The 15,659-nt window shown below is 40.3% G+C and overlaps 1 protein-coding gene across 4 annotated transcripts; it reads left to right on the top strand.

Annotated features, from left to right (window-relative positions):
- Positions 1-921: 921 nt before the first annotated feature.
- Positions 922-14,154, top strand: LOC142378196 (hexokinase HKDC1-like). 4 transcript variants are annotated; one of them, XM_075462458.1, is made up of 21 exons: positions 922-984; positions 2,398-2,560; positions 2,758-2,915; positions 3,063-3,185; positions 3,287-3,382; positions 3,682-3,781; positions 4,485-4,668; positions 4,764-4,919; positions 5,010-5,243; positions 6,168-6,309; positions 6,441-6,597; positions 6,716-6,855; positions 7,506-7,625; positions 7,816-7,911; positions 8,108-8,207; positions 8,491-8,603; positions 8,701-8,867; positions 9,045-9,200; positions 9,373-9,460; positions 13,281-13,426; positions 13,557-14,154. In XM_075462458.1, the coding sequence occupies exons 1-21, from the start codon at positions 922-924 to the stop codon at positions 13,690-13,692; spliced, it is 2,838 nt and encodes a 945-aa protein (XP_075318573.1). In that variant the 3' UTR covers positions 13,693-14,154. The 4 variants fall into 4 exon arrangements, with proteins under 4 accessions (XP_075318573.1, XP_075318581.1, XP_075318599.1 ...); XM_075462466.1 differs by having other exon boundaries at positions 8,755-8,867; XM_075462484.1 differs by having other exon boundaries at positions 8,491-8,557; positions 8,751-8,867.
- The last annotated feature ends 1,505 nt before the right edge of the window (positions 14,155-15,659 follow it).

A 15,659-nucleotide genomic window follows, 5' to 3' on the forward strand; every position in this document is an offset into this window, starting at 1 on the left:
GACATAAGACAAAAAAAAGAATCCACAAAGAGATGATCTGGAAACATTTAAACAGAATTCAAGCCTGTGAGTGGAAAAAGAGAAAAGGTAGGTGCATGTAACAGACGTGTCAGACTCTAATGTGGCAGACACACCAGCCCAAACTATACATAGTTCATTTATTGGCTTATAGTTTGTTTTTTTTCCCTTCATTTTTCTTGTATGTAACCAATGATTTTATGCTATCCAAGTATAAAATCTTTGGAGGATTGTTCCAAATCTTCCCTGAAGGTAAATTCTGTTTTGATTGCTGCGTCCTTCTGTCAAATTGAAATCCTTTCTTTTGTGCAACATGTCGTTCACACCAACTTAAATTCATCCCTCATATATTTGTGTTCAGAGAAGCCTGGAGAATCCTGGCTTGAGTTCAGTGTGACTGTGTGGGTTTGAACAAGTTGTGTCCTCTCTGATTCCTTTAACCGTTTGTCTGCCTCTTAGATGTTCTTATGAGAACCTTTGCTCTGTGTTTTCATTAAGTCTCATGACTGTGCTATGATAAATCATTGATAACGCCTCATAAAATCTCCAAATGCTTCTTTCATGATTTTATGACCCTTGCAGAGAGACTCTTACACGTACTGTTAATGTTTTAGATATCCTGTTGAACCTGTGGTAAATGAGATGAAGATAAAGTCAATAAAGACTATGATTAACCTATGAATGAGACAGGGATGGGCTGTGGAGAGAGGGGAGGTAATGATGGTACGAAGGGGTTTGGCCTGTTGTTAAAGATTGAGTTGGTGCAGAAGTTGGTCAGTGCTCTGTGGACTCGGTGAGACGGGCAGAGACTATCATCATTTCAGTGAAGCTTATTCACTCGCCTCACACACTGACGGGAGCACAAAAAGTCTATTTTCATGCTGGTGTGTTTTGTGCTTCAATATGTTGGCCGTTCATCTTGTCTCCTTCTTCTTCTCCAAACTCCAAGAGGATCCCACAAAAAAGGTAAGCGTCAATCAAAGTTGCGAGTTGAATTAAACTGAACATGTCACGCACTACTGTGGCGGGGAGATCGTTGTCATAAGAGAATCAGAAATATGCACGTAGGTAAAACTTGCTTTGCCCTTTATACTTTACAACGAGATGCTAAATTCTCACCTGCTGTTTGGAGTTGGGGTTTTAATATTTACTTGAAATACACACTGTCAGGATTTATCCAGAAGTAGAAATAGAATTTCTTTCATTTGATTTCAGTCCGTGTCGCAGAGATGTTTTTATTATTTTTTTTGCAAAGATGTTTTGCACTTTGACAGACATTAGCCTGCAGTATGGTAGCATAATCGAAGTGCTGTAATCAGTTACTGTGTCACAACGCGTCTTTTCCTGAACAATGATTAACATCCTTCTCAGCCACTTTCTTCGCTCCCCTCTGAACAGATTTATTCAGCACATCTTCCCACAGGAACAAAGTATTGACACTCCCAGCAATAATGCAGACACAGATAAAGTAATAACGCTGGTCAGGGTGACACTGCATAATAACCGCTTTATTATTTCCTTTTTAAGGGAGCGTTCTCATTTCAGATCTGTATGATTAACTGCTAATGCATGCAGCATTACTCCTTATGAAATTATAAAGCTTCAATAAATGTTTCAAAACAGTCAAACGTGCACCTTTTTTTTTCCATAAACGATTCCAAGAAAAGTTTGTCTAAGGTGCTTATCAGTGTCATAAGATCTGGCAGTAAATGTGTTAAAGATGCTCATATGCAGTCTGAATAGCTTTCATACGTCCTCTGAAAACTTAATATAGGCTTTTTTTATGAACTGAAGCCTTTTTTTTGTTGTTTTTTTTTTTTTTAAAGATGTTGCAATAGAGCACTACTGACATCTTTAAAGTAATGTCAGTAATGGTCTCGTATGGGTTGTTTTTAAAGGCCTGGTTTCCCTATGGTCCTGTGGTTTAGTTGATTGAGTTATTTCTATAGAACTGTATGAATGTAATGTAAGTGGCTTTGTTTAACCTGGACTCGGTCTGAGTCTCTAATGCAAGAGTTTAGGATGTTTGTGTTGCAGTCTCTGTTTTCTCACAATTTCTGCTGACCTGGCAACAGAAATGGAACAAGATGTAATGACAAAGGACAACTAAGAGCACAACAATGAGTCCTACCCACATTTTGTTTTTCACTGCTGTTTTTTTTTTTGTTATGGGGACGGATGGGCTCTCGGATGATGTTGAAATAAATTTGACCTTAAGGAAAGAAGGAAAACTGCTGACACCGGCTTATGAAAAACTTTAGAAACATTTCTTCTCCCCCTTTCCGCTTCATCAGTATTTCCCTGGTTTCCCTCTTTCAGAAAAGAAAAAGACTCAGCTCGCTTCTTTCTGCCTCTGATTCTTTTTCTTTTCTTTCTAAGGTGGACCGGTTCCTACATGCAATGCGTCTCCATGATGACCAGTTAAGTGACATCTCGGCACGTTTTCTGGATGAAATGAAGAAAGGACTTTCAAAAGAAAGCCACGCAGCTGCAGCTGTGAAGATGCTGCCAACACATGTCCGCTCCACTCCTGATGGATCAGGTTACTGGCATTCATGAAATATTACTGTCAGAATTCAGAAGAACTCTTAAAGATAATTAGAGATTGTTGTTTTGTAAGGTTACCTTGAGTGCCATGAAAAGCGCCTGTAAATAACATGTATTATTATTATTAGTCTCTAACTTGTAAACTTGTATCTAATATTTCTGTCTCTTTTGCGCTTTCATCCACTCGTGCAGAGAAGGGACAGTTTCTTGCTCTGGATCTTGGAGGCTCAAAGTTTAAAGTGCTCCAAGTTAAAGTGAGAGAGGGTGTAGGGTTGAAGAAGGGAGGGGTGGAGATGGAGGAGAAGGTCTATCCGATTGCAAAGGAGCTGCAGGATGGGAGAGGAACAGAGGTAAGATGTGATTTACCTGAGTTGATAAGATGGTGAGCAGATTGGGAGCTGGAGTATGAGTCTTTGAGGATAGTTTTATAAAAAATGCTGAGAGAAAAATGCTCTCAACTTATCAGCCTTTTCCTCTGCCTTACTCCTCATCTGTAGTTATTGGACCATGTGTCAGAGTCTCTAAAGGACTTCCTCCAAGAAAAGAACATCAGTTTGGAGAAGAAACATCCCCTGGCCTTCACTTTTTCTTTCCCCTGCGAACAACGCAGTTTGGATCAGGTAGAACTCACACTTCAAACACCGGGTTCTCATCATCTGTAACTGTGGTGCACGCAACTGTTCACTCCTACCTGCCTAAACGTAGCATTTTCTCTCCGTAGGGATTCTTGTTAGGCTGGTGTAAGAAATACAAAGCTCGAGGTCTTCAGGGAAAAGATGTGGTCCAAGTCCTCAGAGAGGCTATCGACAGAACTGGGGTAGGGTGCCGGTATTTGTCACATCATGGTTTAGTCATAATTATAACTGTCAAGGGGAATGTGAGATGTTCTTTTAGGTAATGCTCTTTAAAGGGACACTTGATTTCCGATGGCTACTTTGAGACGTTAATTGTAGGTGAACTGAATCTAGGTTTGATTTTTGTTGTCCTTTTGAGTATTGATGACGGAATACAAAAAAAAAAAGTGCCTATAAGTTACAGTGAGGATGACACATATCTATAGGACTAGCTACACGGTAGTTTGTACTGGTTTGTTTCACTCTGTATCTCACCCTGCAGGGTATGGACATAGAGGTCTTAGCGATGGTCAATGACACTGTAGCCACCATGATGACTTGTGGTTTCGACGACAAGTACTGTGATGTAGGACTCATCATTGGTAAGAACAAATTAATGAATGACTTTAGATCCAACTTGGAAGCAGTTTCACCTCTCATATGTTTGAACTAAAATAACAGTTAAAGGCTCCAAATGTGGTAAAATGATCAATAATTTTATAAGACATCTAAAAAAGGGGAAAGATCTGAGATTAATTCTTCCTCTCTTTCTTCTCCTGTCCATTCTCATTTTATCTGGTGACCACCAGGAATGGTCATCTTTGTGGCGGTCAGAGGAGGGCATTAAAGAAAGTGAGAATGGGGTTAGGACTCTCAGCGGAGTGCTGGGTTTTGGTTCATTTTTTAAAAGGTTTATTTATCAAAAAATTCAAAGGCGATAGTGTTGTGGAGAAAAGAGAAGCCGGACTCGTCTTTGTCAGCCTCTTATGGGGAATTTATTGATCGGAAGGACACAGAGACATGTACATGGCAGCATGCACGGAAATTCCCTACGGGCTTAGTTTGTGAGATCCTCTTATACTTCCTGATATTATTCTGTACGTATGTGGCCTAAACCCAATCTCTGTCCGGCACCACTGTGTCTGAGATTACTGCTACATCTTCGTCATCGCCTGGACAGAGATCATTCTGACCCTAAACAATATGTGGTTTGAGCAGTCTCAAGGCCCTAGCTCTCCCCCACAGTAGTCCTCCATAATACTAATGCTATCATTTTACATATTTCCTGTATGTTTGTGCTCTTAGGAACTGGCACCAATGCTTGTTACATGGAGCAGATGCGTCATGTTGACCTGGTGGAGGGAGACGAAGGCAGGATGTGTGTGAATGTGGAGTGGGGAGCTTTTGGGGATGACGGGGCCCTTAATGACTTCATAACAGAGTTTGACAGGGACGTCGATGCAGCCTCCACTAACCCTGGAAAACAAATGTGGGGGAAACAGCTTTGTCTCTTCTCACAGTGTGACATGATATGGCACAGCATGTATGTGAGGTCTCAGCCACCCGTGTTTTCCTCCGTTGTAGATTTGAGAAGATGGTGAGTGGGATGTATCTGGGTGAGTTGGTAAGGTTGGTTGTGTTAAAGATGGCCAAAAGAGGACTGCTGTTCGATGGACATGTGTCTGACGCCCTGAGGACCAAAGGGAAGATCACCACTGCACACGTGGCAGCAATGGAAGAGTAAGGTTTTGTTTGTTGTTGTTTTATTTTCTATGTCACACCATCTCTGTCTGAGAAGTGTGGCAAACCATAAATATTCTGTATCCCCAGGTACAGAAATGGTCTGCAAAATGCCAAAGACATTTTAATGCAGCTTGATTTGACCCCATCACCAGACGACTGCATTGCTGTTAAACACGTCAGCACCATCGTGTCCTTCAGGTCCTCCAATCTGGTGGCAGCAGGACTGGCAGCCATCTTAACGCGAATCAAGCAAAACCGGAACGTGAGGGCATTAAGAATCACCGTAGGCGTGGATGGAACTGTGTACAAGACACACCCACAGTAAGTTGTCATGGAAAAAGTGTCAAATCTGAAATAACGATTTCATTTTGCTGGATCAGTTTAACGATTTTCTCTGTGTGCACCGGAGCTCATGGTCAGCACTTCCTGTGACACCTGAATTAAAAACTGGCACTGCTTTTTTGTTTTTCATTTATATTCGTCCTTCCGCTGCTGTGACTATGGGCAGAGTATAAAACAATAGGTCCCTGAGCACAGATGTGTAAAAGGCAGCTATTTTAACCCCAAATGGCGCGAAGTTTCCGGAAAGAAAGAGACGCAAAACGACCACCAGCCCTGCAGATAGTTTGTTTGTGTTCATATCCTTATGGTTGGGTTTGTGTGTTATTTTGACCAATTTACCTCCCTCTGTGATCACTGTGCCTTAATTCTGTGTCACATTATATATCTCAATTTTGTCACATCATTTTGATCATTTTGTCTTATAATGACCTTTATGCATCACTTCGTGGTCAACTGTGTTTGATTTTAGGGGGTTTTGTCTTATTGTAGTTGCTTTGTTTTCTACGTGTTGCCTTTCAATGTCCCTCTATCGTCGCTTTCTTTCCTTTTTATGGTTTACTTTGTTTATTATTAGGTGTATAGATGGGAGAAGGTTTGATCATGAGTAAATTGCTGATACTCATAATCTAAATCCTCTCAATTTCATATCTGAAATAGCTTGATAGAATGTATGAAGTCATTGTTGAGACACAGTATGTTGAATAATGTCTATGATTCTTCATTCTGACGGCTCATATTGTTATAACTGATTAAGATGTATTTATACATATTCAGATAATTCATCAAAATATTCTTATTTGTTAAATCAACTTGCCACACTACACCCAGCTTGTACAGGGAGAGAATTTGTAAATGTGGTGACGTTTTTTTTTGTTGCCTATTTTTTCTTTTTTTTCTTTTAAGGTATCCTAAGCGTCTCCATAAAGTGGTGCGGCAGTTACTTCCTGAGTTTCAGGTTAGGTTTGTCCTCTCTGACAGCGGCAGCAGCAAAGGAGCTGCCTTGGTAGCAGCTGTCGCCCAGCGTCTGGCATCGCAGAAGCGAAAGGTTAGAGAGCTGTTTCTGAGTGTGTTTGTGTGTGTATTGAATGACTAAACTGTTTTCTTCACAGATGGGGGAAAAAAACTGTCCTTGTTATTGCTGATAGTATTTGAAACACAGAACCTTTGGTATTCCAGGTGAACGAGACACTGTCTCTCTTCAAACTGAGCCCAGAGCAGCTCCAGCTGGTCAAGGACAGGATGAGGGCGGGGCTAGAGGCAGGGCTGAAGTGTAAAGGCCCCTCCACAATCAAGATGCTGCCTTCTTATGTATGCCACAGGCCTGATGGCAAAGGTCTGAAACTAAGACTGACCGAACACTTAAAGCTTTGTAAAAACACAAATTCACTAACCTTTAGTTAAAACCAAAATGGAATTTATAGTGTCTGCTTTTTTTTCTGTGTTTTTTTAAGAGTATGGAAAATACCTTGCCTTGGATCTTGGAGGAACCAACTTCAGAGCTTTGCTTGTGAGATTTAAAAGACAGAGGACACGACTTTACCATAAAATTTACCCCATTCCATTGGAGATTATGCAGGGAACTGGAGAGGAGGTACGACACGCCTCATGCCAGACTATTTGAACAATCCAAGCAGGACTTTGCAGAAAAAATAGACCACATGAAACTTGGATTGATAAATAATTTATGAAACGTACAATAATTATATTTTGTGCACGACTGTCTCCTCGTAAAAAAACGGTGTTAAAAACTGGTAACGAAGTGCCAATTCTGTGGCGATGCTGATGTCAAAATTAATAATTTGAGGTATACAGATTTTTGATTTTTCCTCAAATACCACAGAAAGTATTACATTTGCATGTTCAAAAACTATATTTGCGTCACACTATCTGTGAATGAGCACAAAGTTCCTCATACAAACTGTTTCAAAAAACTTTTTAGCAACTGAAATCACTTCCAACTCAATGACTTTGTAGTGCTCATTAGTCCCCATAAAGATATTTTTTTACCCAGCAAAGTTAAATGTGAATAAATCTTGTCAGTTTCAAGGCAAAGTTGATACAAGACAACCAGGACACATCAGATAAAAAGCAGCCACTGTCGCTGGTTGATGTGATCCTATTAGGCCAATCGCAGTCAACGAGCTGAATGTCGGTCGATTCCAATGTTAGCCTGATACGTCTGTGCATCCTTAAAGATTAAACATACGTTTTTTGTTTTTCTCTCCCCCTGTCTACCTCCAGCTGTTTGACCACCTAGTACAGTGTGTTTGCGACTTCTTGGACTACATGGGGATGAAGAACGTTCGTCTCACCGCTGGTTTCACCTTCTCTTTTCCTTGCGAGCAGACCGCTATTGATACGGTAGGTATGGAAAACACGAGTCCTGGGCTTGAGTTCAACCATGTCAAATTAGACTGGTACAGCCACAAAAATCTTCCCTCACAGTAATGCTATGATTTTTATTTTTTAAATAAAATATTATTTAGTATTTTAGCAGTTAGAATACACAAGTGAACAGACATCCAAAGACATTCATTTTAAAATTTTGCAGGGCACCTTGGTGAGCTGGACCAAAGACTTCAAGGCCACAGGCTGTGAAGGACATGATGTTGTTAACATGCTGCGAGAGGCCATCAAGAGACGCAACGTGAGTCAAAATATTACAGCTTTGTTTGATGACCACTGTTTTGACAGGAGAAATGAAAGCATAGTTCTGCTGTCTTGAGTCATGTGAAGTCATTATCTCAAAGAAGTTGAAATAACATGGATTGGTATGTTTACCTTTGGCTGTAATTTGATGTGTGGCTGTGTTTGTGTGCTCAAATGTCTGTGTATTCTTACAGGAATTCGATCTGGACATAGTGGCATTAGTGAATGACACAGTCGGTACCATGATGAGCTGCGCCTATGAAGACCCTAAGTGTGAAATTGGACTGATTGCTGGTATGTGACATGGACTCTGAGGATGTGTTTACAACGCAAAGAAATTCGCCCTCCCAGATTATGCTTCGGATAACACATTTAGATCTATAATAAGAATGCATGTTTTTTTAGTCTCTAATCAAACCAACTTAACGAGCTACATTTGAAACGTCTGCTTTATGATATGTAGTGTTATCTACAAAGGTTTGGCACAACTGCTCATTCAAAGAGAATGAATATCCGTGTACAAACTTTTGACTAGTACTGTTTTAAAACTGAAAGCAGCCATGGTTCTGCATCACAGGAACAGGAACAAATCTCTGCTATATGGAGGAAGTGAAAAACATCGAGAAGATTGAACAAAAGAGAGGCACAACAAAGACAGAAAAGGGGACACTTGAAGGAGAGGAGGATCAGGTAAGAAGTGCTCGCTTACAAGCTTTAGAGCGTCAATGAGCTGCACTGATGTAAACTTGGCCAAATATTCAATTCCATGACTGATTTTTGCTCTCAGCAGCAAGGTGGAATGGAAGCAGAGAAAACAGAAAGGGATGATGACACAACAAAGATGTGTATAAACACGGAGTGGGGAGGTCTGGGTGATGATGGCAGTCTGCATGATATCATTACACCTTATGACATTGAGGTGGACCAACACTCAGTCAACCCTGGAAAACAAAGGTTGGAAACACTCCCTGCACTATGATGCTAATGTCTTGGTCGACAAACATGCACAATTTTATGTTTGACAATTGTGAATTATCTTCTGGTATGAGCAGGCTCTCTGCATAGTCTCTTGCACATGTGTGTCTGATGCTCGCATGATTTTTTTTCGTTTTTGGTCTGTGTGTGTTTTAGGTTTGAAAAGCTGACGAGTGGAATGTATCTGGGTGAAGTTGTGAGACAGGTATTACTGGATCTAACCCGAAGAGGTCTGCTGTTTAGAGGACATGTAACGGAAACCTTAAAAACTCCTGGGATATTTGAAACTAAATATCTGTCACAAATAGAGAGGTAGAGGAAATTCTGTTTGTGTGTGCTGATTGTGACTAAATTCCAAATCAGCCGCATTAAGCTTTTTTCAGTATTCTAATACAATATTCACTTTATTCTGGAACTGAGACCTCCAGAGTTTATGTGTGGCTGTTTTTGCCTTCACGGGTACATCTGTGTTGTCTCCCTCTAGTGACAATTTAGCTCTACTGCAGGTGAGATGTATCCTGCAGAAGCTGGGCTTTAACAGCAACTGTGACGACTGCATCATTGTCAAAAAGGTGGGAGACAAAAAACTAATGAGTGATTCTAACGAGTCAGACCAGTTCATGTTTCAGTGTGAAAGTGTTCACTTTTACGCAGCTAATGTTTTTATATTTTGTATCTCTACACTTACAATTTAAATGATTCTTTCATTCATTCGCTCTCAAGATTAAAAACAGAACCAAGTTTAGACAATAAATGTGTAGACTGAACTTACCTATCGGGCTTACTTCTCAGTTGGTATCTTGGCTTACGCGGAGACGGCGTACAGTACAGACCAAAAGTTTGGACACACCTTCTCATTCAATGAGTTTCCTTTCTTTTCATGACTATTGACATTGTAGATTCACACGGAAGGGATCAAAACTATGAATTAACACATGTGGAAATATGTACTTAACAAAAAAGTGTAAAACAACTGAAAATACGCTTTATATTCTAGTTTCTTCAAAGTAGCCACCTTTTGCTGTGATTACTGCTTTGCACACAATCTGCATTCTCTTGATGAGTTTCAAGAGGTAGTCACCTGAAACGGTTTTCACTTTACAGGTGTGCCCTGTCAGGTTTAATAAGTGGGATTTCTTGCCTTATAAATGGGGTTGGGACCATCAGTTGTGTTGTGCAGAAGTCAAGTGGATACACAGCTGATAGTCCTACTGAATTGACTGTTATAATTTGTATTATGGCAAGAAAAAAGCAGCTAAGTAAAGAAAAACGAGTGGCCATCATTACTTTAGGAAATGAAGGTCCATCAGTCCGAAAAATTGGGAAAACTTTGAAAGTGTCCCCAAGTGCAGTCGCAAAAACCTTCAAGCGCTACAAAGAAACTGGCTCACATGAGGACCGCTCCAGGAAAGGAAGACCAAGAGTCACCTCTGCTGCGGAGGATAAGTTCATCCAAGTCACCAGCCTCAGAAATCGCAGGTTAACAGCAGCTCAGATTAGAGACCATGTCAATGCCACACAGAGTTCTAGCAGCAGTCACATCTCTAGAACAACTGTTAAGAGGAGACCGTGTGAATCAGGCCTTCATGGTAGAATAGCTGCTAGGAAACCACTGCGAAGGACAGGCAACAAGCAGAAGAGACTTGTTTAGGCTAAAGAACACAAGGAATGGACATTAGACCAGTGGAAATCTGTGCTTTGGTCTGATGAGTAACAAATTTGAGATCTTTGGTTCCAACCACCGTGTCTTTGTGCGACGCAGAAAAGGTGAACGGATGGACTCTACATGCCTGGTTCCCACTGTGAAGCATGGAGGAGGAGGTGTGATGGTGTGGGGGTGCTTTGCTGGTGACACTGTTGGGGATTTATTCAAAATTGAAGGCATACTGAACCAGCATGGCTACCACAGCATATTGCAGCGGCAGCGGCTATTCCATCCGGTTTGCATTTCGTTGGACCATCATTTATTTTCCAACAGGACAATGACCCCAAACACACCTCCAGGCTGTGTAAGGGCTATTTGACCAAGAAGGAGAGTGATGGGGTGCTGCGTCAGATGACCTGGCCTCCACAGTCACCGGACCTGAACCCAATCGAGATGGTTTGGGGTGAGCTGGATCGCAGAGTGAAGGCAAAAGGGCCAACAAGTGCTAAGCATCTCTGGGAACTTCTTCAAGACTGTTGGAAGACCATTTCAGGTCACTACCTCTTGAAGCTCATCAAGAGAATGCCAAGAGTGTGCGAAGCAGTAATCAAAGCAAAAGGTGGCTATTTTGAAGAACCTAGAATATAAGACATATTTTCAGTTGTTTTACACTTTTTTGTGAAGTATATAATTCCACGTGTTAATTCATAGTTTTGATGCTGTAGCAGCCAATTTGCTACTGCCAAGGTGTAATGTTTGAACCTGTACACTGGGTGTCACTGGAGGTTCAGGTATAAAGGTAGGAGCATTGCTGTTGATGTTAGGTGTTGACCCGGAAGGGCAAATGGCTTTTGACCGTTACCTGTCTGTGGTATAGCAGCCTGATTGTAACGGCTAGCGTTTTAATGGAATAAACAAAACAATACTTTCGCATAGAAGATGCCATTGTGGACTTCGTTATTAACGCGTCAGCCAGGTCATTCCTGGGTCACACAATAGCTCAAGGTGAGCTCCTATAACAGATGCCTTCAGTGTGAATCTACAATCTTCATAGTCATGGAAATAAAGAAAACTCTTTGAATGAGAAGGTGTGTCCAAACTTTTGGTCTGTACTGTATGTGAAATTAATCAAGTAAATTTCGGCTCCCTTTACTGTTGATACTAAAAAGGCTTTGAACACTCCTAAAAAGCCTTAAGTTCATGAGAAAGGGGAGTAACAGATGGAGACCACCAGCACTGAACTCAGCCACACTCTCTCCTTATACATTTCCTTTTTGTAAAGGTTCATGAAAATCTTTATGAGATATTTTTATTATTATTTTACACTGCTCAATCCCTCTTTGTAAAGTATTTTGTAAAACCATAAAGAAAAGTCTATCCCTTAATTTCCTTGAACTTTCCTTGTTTTATCCTGTTCTGAGGGGGAGGGTTGAACCTACACCACTAAACCACTATACCAACTGTGACAGGCTCTTAACAAAAGTTCTATAAAAATAATGTTGAACATCTCCATGTTATGTTTATTTCTGAAGGACTCTGTCCCCCTGTGATGCTCATTTTAAACAAAATAACATTACTGGCCTGCAATTTGAAGGTACAACAATCAGTTTCTGTTACTAAAGGCAACATTTACAACTTGGCCTCTCCTCCCCTGCACTGCAGTAGTTGCAGTTTTCAGGGTAGTGGCATAACGCAGCAAACAATTAGTGACTGTTTTGTGTCCACTCCTCCACAGACCTCCACATAAAACCCGTGTGAGAGTGCGGCATCTGCAGTTTTTTTTTGTTGTGACAGTCCAAATCCTTCCGACACTCCATCGAAAGAACTTGTGTGTGCATGTGAAAGCAATTTGAACCGAGATCTATGTTTTTCTTTATATGTTCTTATACCTGCACACTGTCATTGGGTGGAATCTACACACCCTCTGTCCAAAAGTTTTGTGTTTGTAAGTGGAAAGCCAGTACCGCGCAGAACAGGGCACTCTATCCAACGATGCAGTTGTCGCTTAGTTAACTCCACAATGTAGACTGCTTCTTTGTTGATTAGGCGCTGACTGTTTTGGTTAGGTATGTGAAGATTACGAAAGGGGAATAGCGGTGGCTTTGTTTTGTTTTGTTTTTTTTGCCTACATATATATGTACATGTATATACAGTATGTAGGCAAAAAACAAACAAAAAAAAGGTGTATATATATATATATATATATATATATATATGTATATGTGCGTGTTGCGTGTGTGTTTTTATTTCAGGAATATTCTGCTTAACCTTAGTTTTGAGATGTTCATAAATGTGTTTAATTCAAAATCAAGCACATAAAAATGTCACTCAACTCAACTTTATTTATGAAGCCCTTTAAAAACAGCCGTGGCTGAAACAAAGTGCCGTACATGAATAACAACACGAAGTGACAGTTTCAACCTTTGTTATGTTGCTTTTGTAATTTTTGTTTTTCCCAATGAAATGTAGTTTCTAAATTGGTGGTTTAAACTGCATTCTGACGTTCTCAAAGCAGAACGTTAGTGCCCCAATTCTGGTCTTAAGATGGACTCAAATAGTAGAAAGAGGTCAGAAGTTTAATTTATTTTCTTAAGTGTTTGGTAAATCATGTCACAACCTCATCTTTAGGTTGGGTAATACTTTTTGACCTGATTGTGGAGGCTGTGTATTGTCTGGGTCAGCTGATCTTGGCACCAACAGACTGGTTAACTGTTGCAATAATGATAAAGGTCCTTATTGTTGTGTAGGTATGTGGAGCAGTGTCCCGCCGTGCAGCTCAACTCTGTGGGGCAGGAATGGCGGCAGTCGTTGATAAGATCAGAGAGAACCGAAGACTGGACCATCTGAGCATCACTGTAGGGGTAGACGGGGCACTCTACAAACTGCATCCACAGTGAGTTACTTTTATTGTTTTTTGTGTGTGCATCATGAAACAATCATTTCAGTTTTACTATTTATTATGTGTCTTCAGATTTCTTACTTAAATCCAAACTTTTATTTTCTTCTTTCTGCCATTTTTTTAGTTTCTCACTTGTACTCCAAGAAACTACAAGGGTCATGGCTTCTCAGTGTGAGGTGACTTTCCTCCCTTCGGAGGAAGGCAGTGGGAAAGGTGCTGCCCTCATTGCTGCCGTGGCCCGACACAAGCAAGAAATGTGATTTTACATGACTGAAAAGGTTCCATTTCCAAAAAGTTTTTTTTCTTTTTTTTTCTCACAAATTGTTTCAGTCCATGCCTGTGCACTCCTGGTCAAGTTAAAGCCGACTTCCTTAATTAGTTTGAGAGAAATTCCGATTCTTCCGTGTTCTCTGAAGCTACTCTGTAGATAGAGTATAAAAGCAGTATTTAGGCATTTTTAAAGAACTGGAACTGGATGGAAAATGGATTTTAACATAATTTTCAGATTTGTGTGTGTAAATATCTACACTAAGTAGTTTATGTTATTTCCTAACCTGGTAACAAATTCGTTAACCAAATTCTGAGCAGGTATTTTCTGCTGTTTTTATCTACTTGGACAAAAATTATCCCTACAGATAAGATAAGATCCCTTTTAAGTTCAGCATGAGGTCTGTGTCTGTAATAGGTGACCATTTTATTGTCTTTTCAATGTAAATATAAACCACTGACCAATAAAAGAAATGACAGTACGTGTTTCTTCTGGACCTATTTTTAGCAGCCTCAAACCAAAGCCCTCCACTTTCTAATCATTAGAAAGCCGTGGGAAATGTGTCGCACCCACAGCTGCATGGTCACATGCACTGATTAGCCTCTGGGTTGCTGATATCAGTGACTGAGTACTTGGTTTTGAAAAGGCCTCCAAAATGCCCATCCTTCCGCTGACTCGAGGTCAGCACTTAAAGCTGCAGTCTGCAAGATTTGTTGTTGTCATACGTAAAGTCCTAATTTTTGGCATTTTAAGAGTTTACATGATCTATCAGAACGCTTGAAGTTGAAAACGGTGACCTCCGTAGTCGCAAAATGCAAGAAATGCTTATTTTTTAACCGAAAAATAAAAAGTTATTCAACTTTCTGTCCCGCCCCATCAAAACACATGAGAAGTCGTGCACGTAGCACGCTAGATGCGCCTACACGACTCCTCATTCATCAACTCACCTGTCATTTGCGATCATGGAAGACACAGTAAGTAGACTAGCCTGTAATGAAGTTCAATAGTCTAGATAAATAAGCGTGGGGACGAGCCTACCTTGTATCGCGCGTGCACAATCGGTGATTGACAGGCAGCAGTGCCCAGCTCGTAACCTGATTGGTTAGCTTTTACCGGTCCGGTCTGCAATTTTGTAAACAAACCTGCTGACTTTGGAGGGACCTAGCGGGACATATAGGGGACCTAGAGAACTATTTTTTTTTGTATTGGGGTATTTAATGTACTACTTTCAGAATCCCCGGACAGTTCCAGGCATTATGCTTGAAAAAGAGTTGCAGACTGCAGCTTTAATATGAAACCAAACAATAACCAGTCATCACAACGGTTGACTGATTGTTAATAAGTTGCGACTGTTACAATGTGATGGCACAGTACTGAACAGCCTCTTCTTTTTTATCACAGCTTAACACACACTGACTCCTTACGAAGTGTTGCAATTCACTGACTTGTGTATTTGCAAACTTTACTGTATTTGTTTATTTGATTAGGTTTTACACTACGGTCACGATATCATACATTTGGTAAATAAGAATTTGCTTCATGGGGACCAAAATGCTGGATCATACGAATTCAAACATCTTTTTGGAAGTCAAGATTTTACTTTTTAGGGTCAGACATACCATTTTGTAAGGCTTAGACATTCAGATGTAATGATGAAATTATAGGATAAAGGAACCACAAAATTATTGTAACTGAAATGCCTACTTATAGATACTAAAACCTCACTTTGAGAGGACCAAAGAATGTTTACATAACCACTCTATGGGAGCTTTTCCAGTTGTAGAATCAAAAACTAAGATGACATAATATAAATTATTACATTTTAAGGTGAACACAGATTGTATTTGGGTTTGGGATAGTAAAGAAAAAGTCACGATTAAGATTACTGCAACTCTCCAGAAAAATAATATTAATTTGTCATGTAATGTCCTCTGAAGTTATGGACACATGGCCGTGTGT

Source organism: Odontesthes bonariensis, chromosome 1 (assembly GCF_027942865.1).
Source record: "Odontesthes bonariensis isolate fOdoBon6 chromosome 1, fOdoBon6.hap1, whole genome shotgun sequence".
NCBI classification, from domain to species: domain Eukaryota; kingdom Metazoa; phylum Chordata; class Actinopteri; order Atheriniformes; family Atherinopsidae; genus Odontesthes; species Odontesthes bonariensis.